Raw genomic sequence first — 21,728 nt, forward strand, 5'->3', positions numbered from 1 at the left:
TGTCTGATTTATTGGAAGTCATTGCTGCTGCTGCAGTTTGCTTGGAAAAAAAAATACAACAGTTTTGAAGTGTGACATTGTTATGGAAACGTTAGTTAGCAAATTTATGATTGCAGAAACTGACATAAGTTCTAAATTTGCAGAGGCGTTAATCTCCAGATACGAAAAAATTATATTAGCATCCGATTTAAAAAAAAATAAAAACCACACATTTTTTCAGGCTTCAAAAAAAAGATATTTAAGTTTCTGCTGCAAAATTATTTGATCAAATATTTTTGCAACAAAAGAAAATAGTCTCTGACCAAAATTAGATGATCGTGCTAAAGGCAAGTAAGGAGAAACATCACAATCAACATCCTTTTTTACCAAAGTTTAAGAAACTCTTAATCAAAACCAATGAACAGTTTAAAAGCCAAGAAAATCAAGACCTTAACTGATCATTTAAAAGAATATGAAGCAACTGGTGTTAAATTTAAAGCAATTTTGAAACTTGAACTAGCGGTCCACAGAGTTAAAACCATTTATTAGATAAAACCTGTTTGCAAAAGAATTGTGATAAAAAAAATATTTAAGTAATAAGATATAAAAAATACTACTGTAACTAAAATAGTACTGTAAAAAATAGTACTGTAGTTATCTTTGATATATAATTTCTTTAACAAATGAGTGGTTTGATTTTTGCTTTATTTATTATTTATCTATATTATATTTATTTATTATTGTGTTATTATTGCTACATTTTATGTTATTATTATATTTAATCATTATCTATGATATGTACATACAGTTTATATTGCATTATAATTATTCTTAATATCATTGATACTTTATTATTACTGTTATTATTTTGTATTATTACTATAATTATTACATGTATTATTATTATTTGTTTAACAATCTTTTCTTTTTTTCTCTCTTATTTATACTTTTTTTTTTGTTGCTTTTTTTGTGCTTTTTTTTTATTTCTTTCTTTATTTTTTCAAGAATTTTTTTTAGTGTTACTCCATTGACTAGTTTGTAACTATATGAGTGATACCTAACCAAGTTCTATTAATTTATGATGAGCATTTGTAAATCTTTATTGATATGGTTGAATTAAAAAAAAAAAAAAAAGTTATCGAAACTCTGATTTTTTCTCAATTTCTCTAGACTCTGTTTTTTTTCAATTTTAAATCCTTTGCCTTGTGGATATCAAAAATGTTATATTGCATCATATTACCATAACAAAATATTTAATTAAAAAGGCAAATACAAAGAAAAAAAAACTTAGAAAAAGTGCGCTCTAACAAACAGTAAGTTAGTCAAAGTTTGCATTCATGGGTAGCATCCAGTATCGTTGCAAGAAATTATGCCCCCTAACTTATTTCTGCTCAACCAAAAAAAAGAAATGAAAAAATCAATAATTATTTAGTGGCCCCTATTAGCACTATAGCTCTCTTGCAGCAAGGAGCCCGTCTCTACTCTACTGGTACACCTGCATGTTGACTATATTTGCCCCTTATTATAGTAGAATTACCCTTTATGATATACGTGAAAAGAAATCCTTTCACAATGCCCCTCCGCAAACACTGCCCACATACGTCAGAGTATTACCTGAAGTATTAACCAGAAGTGCCCATAAACAAGCAATAGATTTGAATATGCTACTTATCTCAAAAAAAAAAAGTTAAATCAACATGAAATGACTGTTCTTTAAGAAAGTAAATAATATAACATACATTTTACTTACTTACAAAGTAAAGTATTAAATAGTAAAGTATTAAGAAAAATTTACTTTTATCTGTAATGGTAAATAACAATTTTTTCAAATTACTTTTATGTAAGCTGTTTTTTGCTAATTAGTTACTTTTTTGACTAAAGCGATAAAATTATACTTTTCATGTTCATATAATGAAGGACTAAATAATACAAAAAATCAACAATAAAATCAGGCTATTTCCAGTATTAAAATTAACAAAGCTGCATTCTGTATTTATATCAGAACTAATAAAGAGTTTACAAATTTCTTTGTTATGATGATTATACATATTATTTGCACCTATGTTAATATTATTTTCATTTTTTTCGACATTAAAATCTACAAGATGTAAACTTTTTGTTTAAACACATAATTTTGAAAGCTTTATTTTTTATCCTTTTTTCCAAGTTTCTTATCGAATCTTTAATTATTCCTATTTTTTATAAATTACACCAGCTGGCATACGTTATTTAGTTTTATGATGTAGTTTTATTTTACTTTGAAAAGTAATATTTTTTAAATATTATATTCATGTAAATTTACTTCATAAATAAATTTTTTTACATATAAAAAGTACAACATATTTCAATTAAAATTTTGCGCTAATGTCAAATGGAAATTACCTTTCAAAGTAAAGTACTTTTTAACAATATACCTTAAAAAGTAATAGGGTACTGTTGAGGTTCTAAAAATAAATTTGATAAACTTTTGGCAAAGCTTTCTGGGATCAAAATGCAGAAAAACAAAACAAAATGCAAAGAAACTTAATACCAATTCTGAAAAAAATGTGTATAAAAGTCCAATAAAACAATGTTATTAGGATTTATTCTCATCAGATCCTTGCTACCTTGAACGTATGCCAGCTGGTGTAATTTATAAGAATGAAAATAATATTAACACAGGTGCAAATAATATGTATAATCATCATAACAAAGAAATTTGTAAACTCTTTATTAGTTCTGATATAAATACAGAATGCAGCATTGTTAATTTTAGTACTGGAAAGAGCCTTGATTTTATTGTTGATTTTTTGTATTATTTAGTGCTTTATTATGTTAACATGAAAAGTATAATTTTATCGCTTTAATGAATCTCAATTTTCTGCTTTTATAATTTTCTCGGACCAGCAAATTATCAACTTTCATATTTAAGCTCAAGGATTACGAGGGTTAAAACAGAGTCTTGATAGTTATCTGTAAAAAAGCATAAGCATGTATCAAATTTTATATTAATGTATTATTAGTGGTGTGGCTTTGTTTCCGAAGTGTAGAATTATGGAGTTTATTAACTTTCAAGATTGTTTTCTTGTCTATAAAATGACTTGCTTTTGCAGAAACAAGCAACTATTTATATTGCACTATTTTTAAGTGTGTGAAAAGTTTACGAAAGAAGGTCATGCAATTAAAAAGAGTTGTAAAAAGCACAAGTTTATTTTAGAACAATTCAATGAACATATTTATTTAGATTAATTAAAATAAACAATTCAATCAAAAGTTTAGATATTTTGATGGAGTAATGCTTTATTTATTGACACTAGCATATTAATTATTTCATGTTACTTCATAATTGGTAAACTTTTAACAATACTAGTGTGCTTGAATATCTTTGTAAAATTTGAGTTTTGTTTTTTACAAATTTAGCTGTTTTTTTTTTTTTTTTTTTTTGCTAATTCAAAAGCCAAACGGTACCCTATTTACTTATTTAAGTAAAAGTAAGCGGCTTTTAAAGTCAATTACTTTTACTTGTAAAAATAAATTTATTGCATAACCCCATACATCTGCTTTGGTGTTCTAAATGGGTAACTTTTAAATGTCGTCCAACACCTGCAGTTGTCTTCACAAAATTATTTCTTGTAAGGAAGGGAGTCATAAAAATGATGGTAATCCTCTGGGATGACATGCTTCAAGTCTTGTAAATGTTTCCATTTGGTGTATGGAAGCGGAATCCTTTCCTTAAATAGTTGTATAGGTGACTCATCTTTTTTAACTTTGATTGGTCTTCTAGGCAAATCCACAAAACTTCCATCAAAAGATAATTTTCATTGAATTGTTCCTGTGGGTAAGTACTGGAAGCAGCAAACATCAATGACACATGGGTCGCCCTTCTTTCTATCTGGACGAACTGAGTCGTAATAGCTTATATTAGAGAAATCCTTGAAAAAGTTATTTCAAGTATGCAGCCTTATAAGGGAAGGGAGTTTGCCAGGCCTCCTTGGTATATTTTACATACTCAAATGGTAGGTACACATCCTTTCCCTTGATTTGTTTTTCAATCCTTGCATGTACTGAATCTCCCTCTATTTGCTATGCCCTTTCACTAGGTATTTCAGAGTTACATTGATATTATTTTGGAAGGCAAAGTGAAGAAGGGCATTTGATACAAATTGGTTACGATTTTGATATGTGCAATAGGGTGGAGCGATTTTCATAGCAAAAAAAAAAGAGTTTAAAAACCAATACTGAGACACGAATCAATGTCTATTAATTATAAGATAAAGTAAAAAAATATTTTTTGATTTTGATGAGATCTTGAGGGTCCTCTTTGGAATTTAAATTCTTGACAGGTCCTAATATTTTTGAATTTTTTTTATTCTAAACCATATCAACCTTGGACTCAAAAAAAGCAGAAAAAAATGCTTGTTTCATAAATAATAATTTTATTAAAAAAAATTTTTAGTGAAAAAAATACTTGCAAAAATATACCTTAAAACCCCCGTTTTGTTAAGGACGGGGGTTTTTAATGAAAAAAACAACTCTACTTTTTTAATTTTAATTTTTTAATAAAAACAAATATTATTTTCAAAATCAGCATATTGTTTTGCTTCTTTTAAGTATCAAGTTGATATAGTTTAGAAAAAAAAAATTTAAACAATATTAGGACCCATAAAAAATTTAGAATCCAAAGAGGAACCTCAAGAACTCATCTAAACTAAAAAAAAAAAGAGTAAGGTTCTTTTTTCACCAAAAGATACTGATTTCCTGCTCAGGCAAATCAAAAATCGCTCCAGCCTAATGTGCAACCATCTGTGTATACTACAATGGGGCAGCAAGGAGATAGACAATGTTCCTTTAAATAATCAACCAAACAGGAGGCAAATGTGTTGGCCGATAAATCCTCCTCTACTTCTGAGAACCAGTAACATTTGCAATGTCTATTAGCTAAGTTATAAACAGTGCAATTATGTGAACATAACTTCGTCTTATAATACATGGCACTTTTCTTTGTCATGGTGGTTAACTTAACAGATTCCATGTCTGCCGTCAAGCAATATATTTCACCATCAACTGCCTTCTGTTTGTCCCATTCTTTTCAGCTCGAGCCCTATTTTTCTCAGTAATATGCTGATCGTAGTCTTCCTTTGAAACATTGCCTTCTTTGAAAGGTTGCGGATCACATGGTTGCGGATGTAAATTGTTTTTCTTTCCAAGATAGTTGCCAAAAAAATGGAATAAATCATGTCTCATCTCTTCTGATATTCCAGTACATTTTCGTTTTTTATTTGCTTTACAAATTTTGGAATTACATGCAGGTCCCTTTTTTTTTTCTTCATGCTCTACTTCACTTCGTTTAACTGTAATTTTACCATCAATTTTGACTTTTTTATAGCCTGAGTACTTTTTTCCTGTCATTCTTAGTTTCTTGTGAACATTAACATCCCAAGAAGATTTATCAGGCCGCTTATTTCTTTTTCTCTTGCCATTTTTGCCTTCATCATTAAGTACCTCAACAGAACACAAATCATCTTGAGGTTTTCTTGCAAGTTCTTGGCAAATTAAATTGTCTGCATTGGGATTATTTTTGATATTTTAAGCATAGTTTTTATTTAGGCCAATATTTGAGTCATTTCCAAGGCTAATTTGCATAATCTCATCATCTGACAACACAAAATCTGGGTCATTAGGGTCATCAGGTTCTTCATCATTGCTATTGTAATCAATACTATTGTCAATGTTTGCAGTTTTTTCTTTATCTTTTAAGTATAGAGAGCAATCTATAATAGGTATAGGTTGATCTCCTTCTCTTAAAGCATCCTGATGGTTTGTCCCGGGTTAATTCAAATCTGTTTCATCAACAGAGAGGATGACTTCTTCTTGTAGGACGTCTTCAATACCTAGGCCATCTTCATCAGTCATACTTTATACAGGAGTAGGCCTAGGCCTATCACTTTATGGAATAGGCCTATAGAAATTTAAATTTAAGTTTTATTTTAAAAGCTACTTACGTACTGTTTCTTCTTTTTGTAGCAAACCGATCACGTCATCAATGAAATCACTATCTTCACTATTTGGTTCATCCTTGATTCAACTGCTAGGTAGCAGATATTAATATTACAACACATATCTTGGACCTGCAAGAATACAAACTAAACTGTAACAACACGTATCTTGAATGTTTATTTTACAAGCAATTTTTCTATAGTAAACAACAAATCTAGGTTAAGTGAATACTTCAAAACTATTCATTATACTTCAAAGCTAGTAGTCAATTAACTTAACTGCATTACAGTTAACAAATTAAATAATAGTTACCTGAAATGAACCAGCTGGTTAATATTGTCACATGTTTTCAATATAAACAATTCATGATACATGGTGTTAGAATTCAGTTCTGCCAACTAACAAGATACAGGAAACAAATTTACCTAATTTAAACACTTTTCCTGGTATTATTTAACATAAGTGTTGTTAGAATCAGGTGTAGAATTGGCCATAGTTTCTTATTCACTACTTAACTCAAAACAGCCAAGTTTTGAGATATGTGGTGTTGGAGTTTTAGCCATCGATATAGAGTCAAGCTTTTTTAATTATGGTGCTTATGGAAGTCAGTATGGGATGAGTAAATATATTTTTGCTGTTCTTCAGAGGTTGTAATAAAGCACAAGTTGAAAATTTATTTTTAACTCTTACTTTATTTCAATTCTGAGATTTTTACTGGTTCGCGTATAGTTTGAAGATACACAAGATGGGTATAAGATATCTTCCAAACATGTATTCAAAAGACTTCTAATACCCTTTCTCATAGCTCTTAAGCTATGGCTATTAGTAGAAAAATATTTGGAAAAAAGTTTCTTTTTGCTTCGTTAAATAAATGTTACAAGTAAATTTATAGGTTTTGTAAGGTTTTTTAAGATTTTGTTTGTCATTTAGATTTTTTGTTATGAGAAATTTCATATATATCTTATTTTGTTATTTTATTTTTAATATTTTACCAAAGTTGCTGAAGTAAGCCATGCTTTAAGACTCAGAGTTAAGCCACAATTACACAGTGTGCCCAGAGGTGGAAATAGACAAAAAAAAAAGTTGTTTGAGAAAGTCTATAAAAATTATTTATTCAGATAGTCAGATAAATTTGTGGATAAATAAAAAAAAATAATGTTTCTAGCTAATTTTTCAATGATACAATTTTGAAGTTGATGAATTTCCAATTTTTTTGTGTATCTATAAAAGTTTAGTAAATTATGTTAGTTTCCATTTAAAATTAGTTTACAAACATGAAAATTGATAAACCACTAAGGTAAAAGTTGTTTTTAATTTGACATGGAATATGTTTTTGAATAAGTAAATGAAAAATGTGTAATTTTTTTTAATTTTTTTTTAAAGCTTTCAAAACTTAATTATGTAATTATGTTATAAATTTATGTTGTTGTCTTTTACAAAAAATATTTTTAAAAGATTTTTTTAAAAGTGCTAACTTGCCTCTACTGTATCATACATTTTAAAAAATATTTAACATTTCTTTTCAAACATTTTAAGGGTAACTGAGGCAAGTTAGCATTTTTTTTTATTTACATGATCTAAAAAAGTTGAATAGTGATTATTATTTTTTTCTTAAAATATGTGAATATTTTATTTTTGGTTATAAATATGAAAATTTTTTTATTTGTTTATTTGATAAGATTTTGTGTTTGTTTCAGCAGTAGAAAAATAAAAGAAAAAAAAAATGTAATGGAGGAAAATAAAAATGTAAAATACATCACAGAAATAGATTTATTCACACAATTTATTAAAGCTGACAAAACTGTTAAGTCAAATTCAGTAACATATTTAGCCATTAAAGAAATACTTAGAAAAACTTTGAATTACCAGTTAATTCACAGGAGTTTGAAAATGCGTGTAAAAAAATATGGAAACATTATAAACGCCTGAAAGAGAAACATATTAAGAAAAATGGATATGCATTTATACTTTCACAAGCATCAAAAGATATAATTTATGAAGTAGAGGATGCTTACATAACAGAACTATGTTTTTCAAAACAAAGAAAATCTTTTACAGAACTGGGTGATAAGATGACACAAAAAGGACAGAGGAACTTCTCAATTATATAAACAACTTTATCACTAATGAGTGCCCAGAGTTGCATGTTAACCGGTTACTGGGTTACACAGAATAATAAAAGTATTGCTCTTGTTGGAAATGCTATTTTTACAAACCATATGGAAACAACAGATACCTTTTGCATAGATGAATCCATAGCTTTAATGCATTCCCTTACACTAAGTAAGGAGCAAATGAGAAGATTAAGATTTCATTTTGCTTCAAAAGGCATCTATTTTCCAACAACCAATGAATTGCTAGAAGGAAGAAAAAAACTGCACCCTATAATTAGTAATGTTTTGACTGGAAGAGGTGTTTCTGTTCAATACAAGGAGCTTGTAAAAATGACGATTGATTCTGTTTTGAATATAGTTAAAGATTCTTTTATTCCAGTAGACAGCGATGAGTATCAGATGTGTTTTCAGATTGATAATGGAGCAGGGCAACAAGTATCAATGAAATCAAAAGAAATGGTTGAAAGCAAGTCAAGTATGTTTCAATATGGTCTTATTCCTCTGAAACTAATATGCCTTCAAGATAGTAAAAATATGACCCTGTGGCAAAATTATTCACCAAATGCATCGAGATCATTACATCCTGTGTTTTTGATAAGAAAAACAGAAACTAATCAAGGTTTGCTAGATCTTATTGTCCCAACTGTGATAATGCACGAGAAGAGTTAATTGCTGAAGGAATGTGTTGTCTGTTTGGCAAAAATTATATCAATGTCAAAATTTATATTCAAGATACAATGAAGAATTTAAAGTTTAAACAACTTATCAACAGACTAGGAGATGCGGATGCAAAACTTTACTTTACTTAGATACTTTGCAAAACAACTACTGAATGGATAGATATTAGGAGAGTAAGTGAAGGATTTCCAAATGAGCTATAGTCAAAAGAAACTTGGATGCTGTACGAAAAGCTACTTAGTAAGGATTGTATTATTCCTACTAAAACTAGAGATTTTCCCACACAAAAAGGACTGACTAAAAAACCACAAACCAAATCTGATCAAAAAAACATGTATTTCACATTTATATATAAATAGCACTACCTGGTTTTTAAAACTACTGTATCGGTGTCATATAGATTATAGACTTAGGGTGAAAAAAACAAGACCACTTGGTGAGCCAATATGTAATGCAAAAGACAGGGTTATTACTAAAATAAAAGAAAACATTGGATTGCGATTAGATATGTGTTGTAACTCTGGTGAGAAGGGAGGGATGTCTACAACAGGGTCACAAGGCCTTTTTTTTCTGAAAAACTAGTTTCTACGCTCTCCTATCTGAAAAAAAAGATAGCATGTTACTACTAATATGCAAATATTAGTATCATCAGCAAACAAATGGACTGATGAGAAGTGGACAGAGTTATTTAGATCATTAATATAAATCAAAAACAAGAAAGGAGCAAGAACAGAACCCTGGGGAACACCACAAACTATGGGTTTGTTATTTGATTTGTAACCATTAATGCTAACAAACTGCTTCCGATTCGAATGATAAGATTGAAACCAATTACAAGCAACTCTTCGGATTCTGTAATATTCAAGTTTAGAAATTAAAATGATTAACAGTATCAAACTCTTTTTGTAAGTCTATAAAAACACCACCAACAAAATGACCAGTATCCAGTGCCTTTTTTATTTTTTTAATTATACTTTTTAAAGCGTGGCAAGTAGAGTCTTTTGATCGAAATCTAAACTGAAAATCATTTAAACAGATAAAAGAACTCAAAAGTGAGTATAATCTAGAATACATTAGTTTTTCAAGGAGCTTGCTAATGTTAGATAAAATTGAAATTGGTCTATAGTTAGTACATGAGAATTTTGAGCCATTTTTATATACTGGAATGACACATGATAATTTCAAAATGTCAGGAAAAATTCCATTTAAGAAGGAGATATTCAATAGCTTGGAGAGAATATGAGAAAATTCAGAATTAAAATCAATGAGAATGTTTGTGGGGGTACTGTTAGGAAATATTGATTTTTAAGGTTTTGATTTAGATATAAGTGATGAGATTTCAGAATGGTTTGTTGGAGATATCAGTAAACTATAAAGATTTGGATGTTTAACATTTTACTTTAAACTTTTTATTGCTAATGTAAGATGAGTGATTTTTAAAATTCAGTTTATAAGCTATATTTGTAAAAAAGTTGTTGAATTCTTTGCAGATTCGAGTTGGTTCAGTTATGTATGTTTCGTTAACTTGTAAGCAATATCGAGGTACATTATTGACATTTTTGACATTTTATGCCTTTTTTTTTTAATGTATTTTTTTACTCAGTTTTATTAAATTAATTATGGCATTTAAAGATAGTTTTTAGTTTAATTATATTTGTTGAATCTTTTATCCTTAATATTTTCCCTTGAATAAGATTTCGAATTTGAATTGATTTTATTATTCCTAATCCATGGCTTGAATCGATGCTTGTAGCTCTTAATACTAATTTTTTTGAGTGGCACATGACAATCTAACAACAACGTTGTTTGAGAAAAAAATGCTTCAAATGCCACATGACAATCTAACAACTGGCACATGACAATCTAACAACTGTTGTTTGAGAAAAAAATGCTTCAAAAGTAGAGTTAACATTGTTTTTATTGATAATGTCATTCCAATCAACTTTTAATAATTCAGATTTATATGATTCTTTATTATATTTTTAAAGTTCCTGCAGTATAAATTATGAATGCGTGGTATAAATAATTTGTTGAAGTTATTACAAATGAGAAATTGTGTTAGGTGATCAGAAATAGATGTTGTTATATTTCCTGAAATAATTTTATTAGTGGTTACAATAGAAAAGATATTGTAAGAAAATTATAAGAAGTAAGTTTAAAAATTCAGAAGTTGCAAAGTCAGAGTTTGACTGTATCCGATCCATGTTAAAATTGCCAAGTAGAAAGACATATTTATTTTCAGTAGATATTTTTTGGAGAAGAACAGATATTTTATTATTAAAGTTGTTTACATCCATGCTAAGGTGTCTACATATGCAACCAACAATAGCATTTGATTTTTTGGGGATAATTATTACAACAAAAGTAGATTCTAAATAGTTTGGTGAGTATATGATCAAATCATCCCTTTTTTTATAAATCAGTTTTTTTGATAAATGAAACAAGGTTCCAGCACAAGAAGATTCGGTTGATGTGTGCTTAAAATTATAATTTTGAATAATCATTTGATGTGTGGAAGGAGATTCTTTTTTTAACCTTGTTTCTGTAATTCCAATAATGCTAATTTCAAAACTAATTAAGGATAATAATATGTTCAGATCTTCAAGGTGCTTTTGTAAAGAGGATATGTTTAAATGGAAAAATGTCATAGAGTTTATGATTTCAAAGTTATGAAAACAAAATTTATTAATGTCATAATATTGGCAACATTTAACATTATTACAAATATGCCATTGACACAAATTAACCACACTCTTCATGGAGTCCTTCATCATTCAGCTGAGTTAATAATTCTTAATGATGGTTATGGCCTTGGCAATTTATTGGAGGAAGGTCTAGAAGCAAACAACAAAGATATAAGAAACTATTTAAAACTTCTCTCTTGTAAGACCTCTGATCTAGAGCAACTTACATATGTGATGAGTCATTATTCAGAGAGATTGAATCCTTGTGTTTTAAACCGAATTATTCATTCACATCCTCCAAAGTTATGCCAAAATTGTGGTTCAAATGAGCATACAAGCAGATCTCATGAGCGTATGTTTTCAAAGCCAAAGAGATATTTTGATGATATGTTTGAAAACCTTATTTATGATTAATTATAAAGTTTTTAACATTTTTTACTATTTTAACTTTTTATCTTCAAATATATGTTGCAAGTTTCTTTATTATTTTATTATACTAGCATTATTTTAAATCCAAATTTGACAGAGTACTTGTTTTTAAATACTAAACTTCTTATCAATAGAAAATTAGAAACCAGATCCCCAAATTATTTAAATTTCTGATTTTTCTTTTCTTTAAGTATTTCTAATAAATTACTTCTTTAATTGTCATCTAAAAAAAAATTCAAATTTGTGTATTTATCAAAAAGTACTAATTTATCAAAAATTACAAAAATGGTAATATGAACCCAGTCCACAAATTTAGTTTGATATTAAAAATTTAAATTTTCCTATAACAAGCAAAAAAATGGCTTTCTAAAAAGTCCTCAATGAGTTTATAGGATTTCTTAATTATTAGTTATGATCTTATTTCCAAAACTTTGCCTTCTGGGCCCACTGTTAATTGCTTAGTCTTTGTTTACTTTATCATAGTTTATTTTTAAGTAATCATCGCTGTATTTTTCATTATTTAGTTTTTTAAAATTTTGAAGAGAAATAATACTTTTACAGGAATTAATTTTTCTTTTTTTAAAAGATGAATAAATTAGAAACTGTGGCAAATGATCTAGTAATATACTTGTTAGTTTGCCTGAAAAAATTATATTATAGTTACTAAATTAATTTATCAGAAATATAAAGTTAGAGCCCCTCTAAATGAAGTTTAGAGTATGTTCATGATACAAGAGACACTGTGAAACCAGTTAATTAAGTGTGGGTATTGCAGATAAGCAAATTTTAGCACATATTTTTCAAATTTATAAAATATTTTTTTCTTAGTAGTAAGGTTGTAGAATTTTTATTTTTTTGTAAAACTTTGACACCAAGGTATGATTTCCAAGATTTTTTAGACTTAACCCTCCTGCTACTTTACACTTATTGCTTTTTACCTTATCTAGTGCAAAAAGTTCTAGATTAGCAAGTTGATCTTCTGCTAGTTCCCTTACGACATGGTTAAGAATTTCTGGTGCACTGTAAAGTTTTCTTTTGGTTTGCTTCTTGAGGCATGACAAATCTAGTTAACCATTTTTTATATATTTTGTTAAAGCGAACTAGTGGTTTCTGAAAAGTTCAATGTTTCATCATTACATTTATATTTTAATTTTTAACGAATATTTCTCTTTTTAAGATCTGGTTTCTAAAAAAATGATACACCTTAATTGAAGAGATGATAGAAGTTTCTTTGAAATCTTTGAATAATAAAAAAAACTTCAAATTTTATGCCAATATTATAACTTTTTTCTCATTATCTTGATATACACTATAATACATTATTTGCAAAGTTTATATAAAAATCTCATATTTATGAGTTTTGTAGCTTACAGTGTTAAAATCATGTTGAAACATGTTACAGTGTTAAACCGCAACCCATCAATTGTTACTCTTATAAAAGTTTCTCTACAAGTTATAACAATGATGATGGCGTGTATTAGGGTTGCTTCTTTTTCTCTCATCAACTGTAGGCATACACAGTCTAAGTTTTTCTTAAAAAAATCTATGACTAAAAAATCAAGCATTATCAATAATTTTACTTTATAAGTAACATCATCTGCTAAGGAATATTATTCCCACCACTATTTGTTTTGAGGTCTTCGAATTTTTACCACATTGCCTCAGATCGTCTTCCAAACATATATAATATATTTGACCTTTTTTTTTTTTTTTTTTTTTTTTTTTAAAAATATATTAAGAAAATTATTTTAGAGTTTTTTTAAAATATTATAGTTGACAAGCATCATAGTTTTAATAAACAGAAATAAACTTTTGTAAAAAATGTCCATCTAAAAAAGAGGTTAGGGATCGTCCACAAATTAGGTCACGCTCTTGGGGGAAAGATTTAGTAGTTTTGTGATGACTCATACAAGACTCGTTACTAAAGAATTACTATTTTGTGATGGGGGGGGGGGGGGAATGGGTCAAATCAGTCAAAAGTTGTGTGACCTATTTTATGTGCAACCCCTTAGGATGTCCCATAAAAATTTTTTTCAAATAGCCTGGTAGTTTAAGAATATTAAAAGAAATTTTGGAAACCTGAGCATAAACAATTTGGTAGGAACGATTTTGTGTGGTCGAAACTGTTTCAGTTACATTACTGTCAAGCTACCACCTTTTTTTTTTTCTTTTGATTTTTTATAATTATTATTTTATAAATAATAAATTCAATTAAATTTGAACATGTTTTACTTGTTTTTTTTTGTTATGTAGAAATCAGCAAAATCTGAGACTTAAAGTTGTATTTGATAAAAAAATTTATGTTTTCACATGGAATCACTCATAGGGAAATTTTAAGAAAAAAATGTTTTTAAACGTGTTTTACTGCAGTTTATAGTTATTTTATTTATTAAGCCAATTTATTTAAATAAAATATATATTAAGTTATAAAATTTCAGAAATTTATTTACTCATTGATTCATTAATCAAAATTTCTATTTTTAGAATACATTTTTATCACTACTTAAGAGCTGCAATATAAAAGTTGCTATAGAAAAAGCCGAAAAATTAAGTGATCAATTGCAAAAGAGGTGCAATATGTGTTATTTTGATTATCGTTCTGAGTGCTTTTTTTTAGTTTCACTTTTTATTTATTTACTGTCATGTTGGTTGCCATGCAACAGTTTTGTATTTTATAACTGATTTAGTTAATACTTAAATATTTAAGATATATGGAGCTGGCTGAATGTCAAGATAAAAGTCAGAAAAAGTATGTATTTTATTTGTTTTACACACCTTATTTTATATAAAAAACACATGTAAACAATATATTGTTATTTACTTACCATTTTAGAAACTTAACATTTTAAATGGACAACCAAATCCAAATCATGTTTTATTCAGATTAACAAAAATGATTGAACAAAATGGCTCCTAACAAATTTGAAAAATGAATTTATACCAAGAAAAAAAAATTGCAAAAATGTTTTGTTCCATGGTTTAATAAACATTTTCTTATTTTAAGTCTTTAATTGAACAAATTTAAACACAAGCTAATCAGTATTAGATCAAATTAAAACTTTTTTCCTAGAAAAATCTTTAACTTGATTTGCAATTAATTAAGGCAGTTTCACATTAAATTACCAGATTTTTTGTAAAAAGTTCACCCACAAAGTTATGTCTTGATATGTTTAACAATATCAGAGATTGCACTTTTAATATTGATAAAGTTTTAACAACATTTTTTAAATATTTTTCTCAATAAAATGAAAAGTGACAAAAATATCCAAAAAAACATTTAGTATGCTTTTTTAATGCAAAATTTAAAAAGAGAATGTTGAAATATAAATAAAACATCTTAAAAATTAAAACAGCTAATTTATACAACACATTCTGGAGTCTAATATTTCAAGTTAACTTAAGCAAACAAAATTTTAACTTGAATTATCAAAGAAAAATATAACAATAAATTCAAAGATTTTTATTTTTTAATACTAATATACTCCCAACAAGGCTGCTATTAAGTTGGGTTACTAGAAAACAAAGAATAACGTTAAAGACAAAGGAAACGGTCAGCATAAAACTTGAAAAGTTTTAGGTTGTATGAGTCAGGAAAACATGAAGTTGAGAGAGAGTTCCAAAGGATTGAAATTCAGGAAAAAAAACTATATAAATAAAATTTTTTAGAGTATAAAGGTATAAAGACAAAATATTTGTTAAAATTCAGATTATGAAGTTTACTGAAAAGCAAAGTTGATTTACACTTCGACTTAAGTGCTGAATTTGAAATAGAAACAATTGCAAAATTTCATTCAACTTTTAGTTAGATTTGAAAGCTTTTTTTTAATTAAAAAAGTAAAATAATTATATATTACATGTTTTATGTATATCAACCTCTAGCAAAGGAAACTTATATTTTACAGTGATGGAAGAGCATGGCACCACAATATCCAAAGCTGTCATCCGTTGTCAGCAAAATGTATCACATCCAGGTTCATCACCTTCTTCAGAAAGACTCTTTTCTGCATCTAGGAAAGTTGTCACTTGGACTCAAACCAGTCTCAACAGCAACAGTTAAGAAAAGCATATCTACATTACATAGAACTACCCTAAAGTGCAAAAAAAAATTTAACTATAAGATAAAGTTTAAGGCTTTAACTCAATATTTTTTGTATTAAGTTAAAAATCAATGTACTTGCATTCTATAAAAATTATTAAACGCATGTTAACTTGACTAATGCATAATAAGTTATTTAAAATCTGACATAAAAGTCTGAATTGTGTTTTTAGAATCCAAATTTGGCTTTAAAGTTAAATTGGGATTAAAAGTCCAAATTGGTCTTTAAGTTAAATTCAATGTACACATATGGTCTAAATTCATCTTCCAATTAAAGCCAGGTCTTAAAAAGTTGACTTAGTTGTTTCTTAAGAAGGTACAGATACAGTATAAGAATGTGACTTCGCTAAATGATGAATCAAGCTGAAATAAATTTTGGTTGATCAAACTTGAGATAATAGCTTGTTTTAGCAGGTACCATGATAGTATTTGTATCCAGTGTTGTTTTATTATGTAGAACACATTTAGGGTTGAGGCAGACCTTTTTTAAACTTTACAACAATGAGATAGGGTGTCAGCCAGGAATATATTTTTATCTCATTTTTTATCTCATTATTATTGGGATTATTTATTGTTATTGGTTTACAAAGTATTGGAAATTTTTTTTGGTTTAATCTTCTTACTTAAAAAAAACAAAAAAGTCATTGAATTTTGGGAATTTTAAACCCATTGTAAATTTGCAGTATACATAATGCCATTGGGCGGGTTAACACCCTGTAAGAGTATGGTTAAACCCAGCAGACTTAGCAGGTCCAACTGCATTTACAATGCATTTTTGGACCTTGTCTAGAAAAGAAAGAGAATCATTAAAAAGTATGACATAAGTAAAATAAGAGGTTTGTAGAGGTAGAAAATAGAATCAGTAGTAAGAAACTGGCAAGCATGATAAAGTGAAGCAACCTTAGCAGATATTAAATTTGTGAAAATAGAATTAGTAGTAAGAAACTGGCAAGCATGATAAAGTGAAGCAACCTTAGCTGATGTTAAATTTGTGAAAGATACATATGTACATATGGTTATCATTCAGTTGGTGTATGATAATCCAAGAAGACATAAACAAGAGGGCTCAGTGATGGGGTTGTTTTTGATTAATATAGGAATGTCGACAATATTTTGCATTAAATAAGTTTTGTTAAATTTAAAATTTACAAGCCACCACAAGCCTCAAGCTGTACAGAAAGAGAGATCAGATTCAAGATTGGCTGCCTTTGCTACACTATTTATGTACAACATGGCACTGTTAATGCTCTAATATTTTACAGCTTTTGATGGAATCAGCTTCTCTGAATGCTACCACAGAATTCTGGAAACCTTATTACATTTGTTACTTATTATGTTTGAAAATACTAACGCGATATTTTTATAAAAATAATGTCAAGTTTATTTTGTAGTTTAACATCTTAAATAAAAGTATAGAATGATATATGTTATGTTGAAGTTGGCTAAAAATTGTTATAACATTTACCAAATCCCTTGTTTTTAATCGGCATGAACACGAAAAATCCTTTCATGCTATATAAAATTGAAAGAAAAAGAAAGAAAAATTGAAGGACAGATCAAACCCGGACCGGAAATCTAATCAGAGGCTCAACTCAAACTCGCCGAGTCTAAAAAGACCTGGAATTCCCAAACCCTACTGACAACCTTGGCTCTATTTGCTGATGACTCAACTTTATACTCCTGTCTTGACAAAAAGTCTTTGTCTTTTCAATCACTTAGGACAGGCAGTGGATCTTGAATCTGAACTCACTTCTGTAGCAGATTGGAGCTTGCAGAGGTTTGTAAATTTCAACTCTAACAAAACTCAGTTATTTACTATCACAATACTGTCGGCGTTCTTATATTGATGAATGGCAACTCTCTCACTGAGTCCTCTTCTTTACGTCTTCTTGAATTATGGTTCATTACTGACTTCTCATGAAACCATATATACAATCGATTGCTAAATTAGCATCTGCTAAGGTTGCTTCTTTTTATCGTAAAGTTGCATCTCTTTCTCTTTTTTACAAATACTATCAATGTCACTGCTCAAAGGAGCTATTATCGCTAGTTCCATCAACCAAAACTTGTTCTCTCTTGGCTCGTCATTCAGCAAAGTCTCATTCTATTACTGTATCTGTCGCTGTATGCTCTAAAAACTTTTATTTGTCTAGTTTTTTTTCCCTGAACTTCAACCCTTTGGAACTTTTTCCCATCTTCATGTTTTCCTGACTCATAAAACCTACAACTTTTTCAATTCTTCTGTAAACCATTTCCTTGCTTTATAACTCTTCTTTTTTTTTCTAGTATCTCCAAACTTAATTAGGTTGCTTGCAGTATTGTTGAGAATGAACCAATATAAAAAAAATTCTTTTCCAATTTTCTAAAGTACAAAATAAAACATTTTTAAAGTACTATAGTATTATATACATAATATATATTTAAAGATATTATATACTATAACAAACGAAAAGAAGAGAATTTTTAAAAACCTTCAAATTTCTAAAAACACAAAATTTCAAAACATCAGGAAAAATTTGTTGCGCATATGTCATGATAGAAATACTTATGTGCTTAGTTAATTAAGTCTTCTTCAAAAATAGTTAACAGAGTGAGGATTAATAAGCTGCAGGTAGAGCTTATTAGGACCCTCTGAAAAAATTTTTATTAAAGACTTTAGAGAAACATAATAAAGAAAAGAATTAATTAGCCTGCCCACGTTGTTTTTATAGGGGCTAATTATATGAGGAAATTTGCCCCGCTTTACCAAGACAAGATAGTTTGACAAGATTTTGGTGTAATGGTCAAACGCACAGAAACACTTAACAGCAATTACATTTATCCTGTCCGGATTTACGATATAAATTTTTCTGCCGAGAGTCCCCCAAAAAATAATAAGGAGAACTTTTTTATTAAGGCGTTTTTTCTCATGTAATTGCATTATCTCACCTAAACAAGTTGATTTACTTCTAATACGCATGCGTTTTCAATATTGATAATTTAAAAATAGCTGTGTGTTCAGATAAGAAAAAATTTAGATGGAATGATGAAATGGTCACTGATATATTAAAGTGTCTACAATTATACAAATCAAGTTTAGAATATATCGGAAAAGACTTTGGTAGTGATAGAACTGCACAGTATTCTTTTTTAAGAAAAGAAATGGCTGTTAAATATGAAAATAAGTTTGTTAACTATTGCGGTCCTTCATCTGTTCTAAAAAAAAAGCAGTTTTGTATCATGTCCTTGAAAAGGTGAAAGAAATAAGACAAGGATGAATGTGGAGAAACTGATCCTAGTCAGTGCTCAGTTTCTCCACATTCATCCTTAGGTGCTTATGATCACGTTTGATCTCTCTAAAACTATTATCTCATTCTTTTTCATCATCAGAATCCCCCTATCATTGTACCTCTTACAACTACCTTAATGCTGACTGGGACTTTTTCCATGATTTTCTTTGTGACAGCCCTTGGGTAGAAATCTTTCATCTTCCTTCTGATAAATGTGCTTCTTACATAACTTCTTGGATTCAGGCTGGCATGAAATCTTTTATTCTCTCTCGATGATTTGAAGTCAAGCCTCACTCTTCTCCATGGTTTACCCCACATTGTGCTGCTGCAATTTCCAATCGAAACCATTGCTTCTATATCTATCAGCAAAACAATTCTCCAGAAAACAGACGTCTGTTTACTATTATTAGAAATCATTGTAAAAAGGTTTTGTCTGACTCTTAAGCCCGCTATTCTCAGGTCATGAAATCTCGTATTTCATTTCAAAATTTAGGCTCTCGTTACTTCTGGAAAATTGTTAACAGTATCAATAATAAGGGCAAATCTGTTATTCCACCTCTAATGTACGGTTCAGACTTTGTCGCCTCACCTAAAAACAAAGCTGAATTGTTTGCTAAGAACTTTTCATCTTTTCATCAATACCATCTCTTGATTCAACTAGTTGCATTCTACCTGATATTTTTGACAAACAGGTTGATCCATTGCTTGACATTCGTATCACTTCAGCTTCTGTATCTAAAGTGATTTCCTCCTTAGACTCTTCTACAGCTTGTGGCCTGGACAACATAGCTGTTGTAGTTTTGTAGAAGTGTTCTCTGGAGCTGTTGCCTATACTTTCAAAACTATTTAACAAGTGCTTATCTTGGAGTCTTGCTTTGCAGCATGCTGGAAAGCGGCATCTGTTATTCCTATTTTCAAAATTTCTGGAGAGTGATGTGACTCATCTAACTAGCTAATCTTAAGCAAGGTTTTTGAATCTTTAATTAACAAACATATAATCTCTCATCTTGAATTTAATAACTTACTTTCTGATCATCAATGTGGATTTTGATCTTCTCATTCCACAGCCGATTTGCTAACATTTATAACCGATAGGTTTTATCTTACATTAGAGATGGAGAGGTTAAGGCTATTGCTCTTGACATTTCTAAAGCTTTTGATAAAGTTTGGCATGCTGGTCTTCTCCATAAGCTTTCTACTTATAGTGTATCTGGTAACATCGTTAAGATTACTGAGTCCTTCTTTTCCAATTGTAGTATAAAAGTTGTCCTCGATGGACAGCACTCTTTCATATACTGTTACTTCAGGGGTTCCTCAAGCTTCAATCCTTGGCCCTATACTCTTTTTAATTTACATTAACGATCCTCCAAATATTCTCACATCTAAGGTGGCATTGTTTGCTGGTGGCATTTATTCTTGTCTTGATAGGAAGGCAACACTCTCTGATTGCTTGGAGGGGGTATTTGAGCTTGAAAAGGATCTCACTTTTGATACAACATGGGGCTCACTTCCAACTCTAATAGTGGTTGCTTGCAGCCTTGGAAGCTGAAATGTTGAAAAAGAAAAAAATGTGGTGTCTTGCTTTTAAAAGAAGTTAGGAACAATATAGCACCATGTAAAGAACTTGCTAATGCAATAAAGGAATCTAATCAAACATTTTCTGATGCAATGAAAAGAATATTTGAATCAATAAAACATTTAACTGACAGCATGAAACCTGTAGTTAAATTTTTAGGACAAGGATGTAGTTGCTCCCCAGCTTAATTTCATTCACAGCAAGATTAAAATCCTAGCATGCAATATAATTGTTAGCATAAATCAAAGTTTATTGAAAAAAATCAGGAGAAAGAACGATCTAAAAGTTTTTACAGACAATAACAAAGTTGTTTATAATGAAAAAGTTTATGACTAAACAGCTATATTAAACAATGGGTTAACCTAACTAGAAAAAAGAAAACATTTTATTAAGATAAGGTTTTTGTGTTTTATTTTTTTTTTTTTTTTGTAGTTACTTTGATATCTTATTTATACTGAGTTATTGGATTCAGCAATACATTGTGTTTTTATTTCCCTTATCAATGAACCTTCAAATGTTTGTCTGTGTTAGAAGAATAAATAGTATGAACTTTGTCAGACTTAAAATTTTCTTTGATGTTTTTTGTGACAAGCTCTTTATCTACTTTTATATCTTTTATCTCACAAAAGTTGTGCAAAACAAAACACGCATATATGACTGTTGGTGTATTTTCTACTTTGAGGTCTATTTTTTTAAGTATTGCCCATCATGCATTAAGATGACTAAAAGCACATTCTATTTGATTTCTTGCAGTTCTAATCATAGCATTAAAAACTACTTGATTATTGTTTTGGCAGTGTAGAAATTCTTTTAACAAAATGCTGAAAGAGGACATGCTGGATCACCTATTACATAACATGGAACTTGGCAAAAACCTGGTAGTGGTTGTCTGTAAGTTATAGGTATACTGTTTGAAATCATTCTTAA

The 21,728-nt window shown here is 28.9% G+C and overlaps 1 protein-coding gene across 3 annotated transcripts in view; it reads left to right on the forward strand.

Moving 5' to 3' along the window:
* Positions 1-21,728, forward strand: part of LOC100201504 (ubiquitin carboxyl-terminal hydrolase 8) — a 75,995-nt gene that overhangs the window by 24,572 nt on the left and 29,695 nt on the right. For 2 of the 3 annotated variants that reach the window (XM_065813925.1, XM_065813926.1), the window contains 2 exons: positions 14,345-14,430; positions 14,568-14,609. In XM_065813925.1, the coding sequence (XP_065669997.1) occupies positions 14,345-14,430; positions 14,568-14,609 (128 nt within the window). Of the gene's footprint in view, positions 1-8,080; positions 10,290-14,344; positions 14,431-14,567; positions 14,610-21,728 lie in introns of those variants that run through there. The other variant, XM_065813927.1, reaches the window with a different exon arrangement.

Source organism: Hydra vulgaris, chromosome 12 (assembly GCF_038396675.1).
Source record: "Hydra vulgaris chromosome 12, alternate assembly HydraT2T_AEP".
NCBI classification, from domain to species: domain Eukaryota; kingdom Metazoa; phylum Cnidaria; class Hydrozoa; order Anthoathecata; family Hydridae; genus Hydra; species Hydra vulgaris.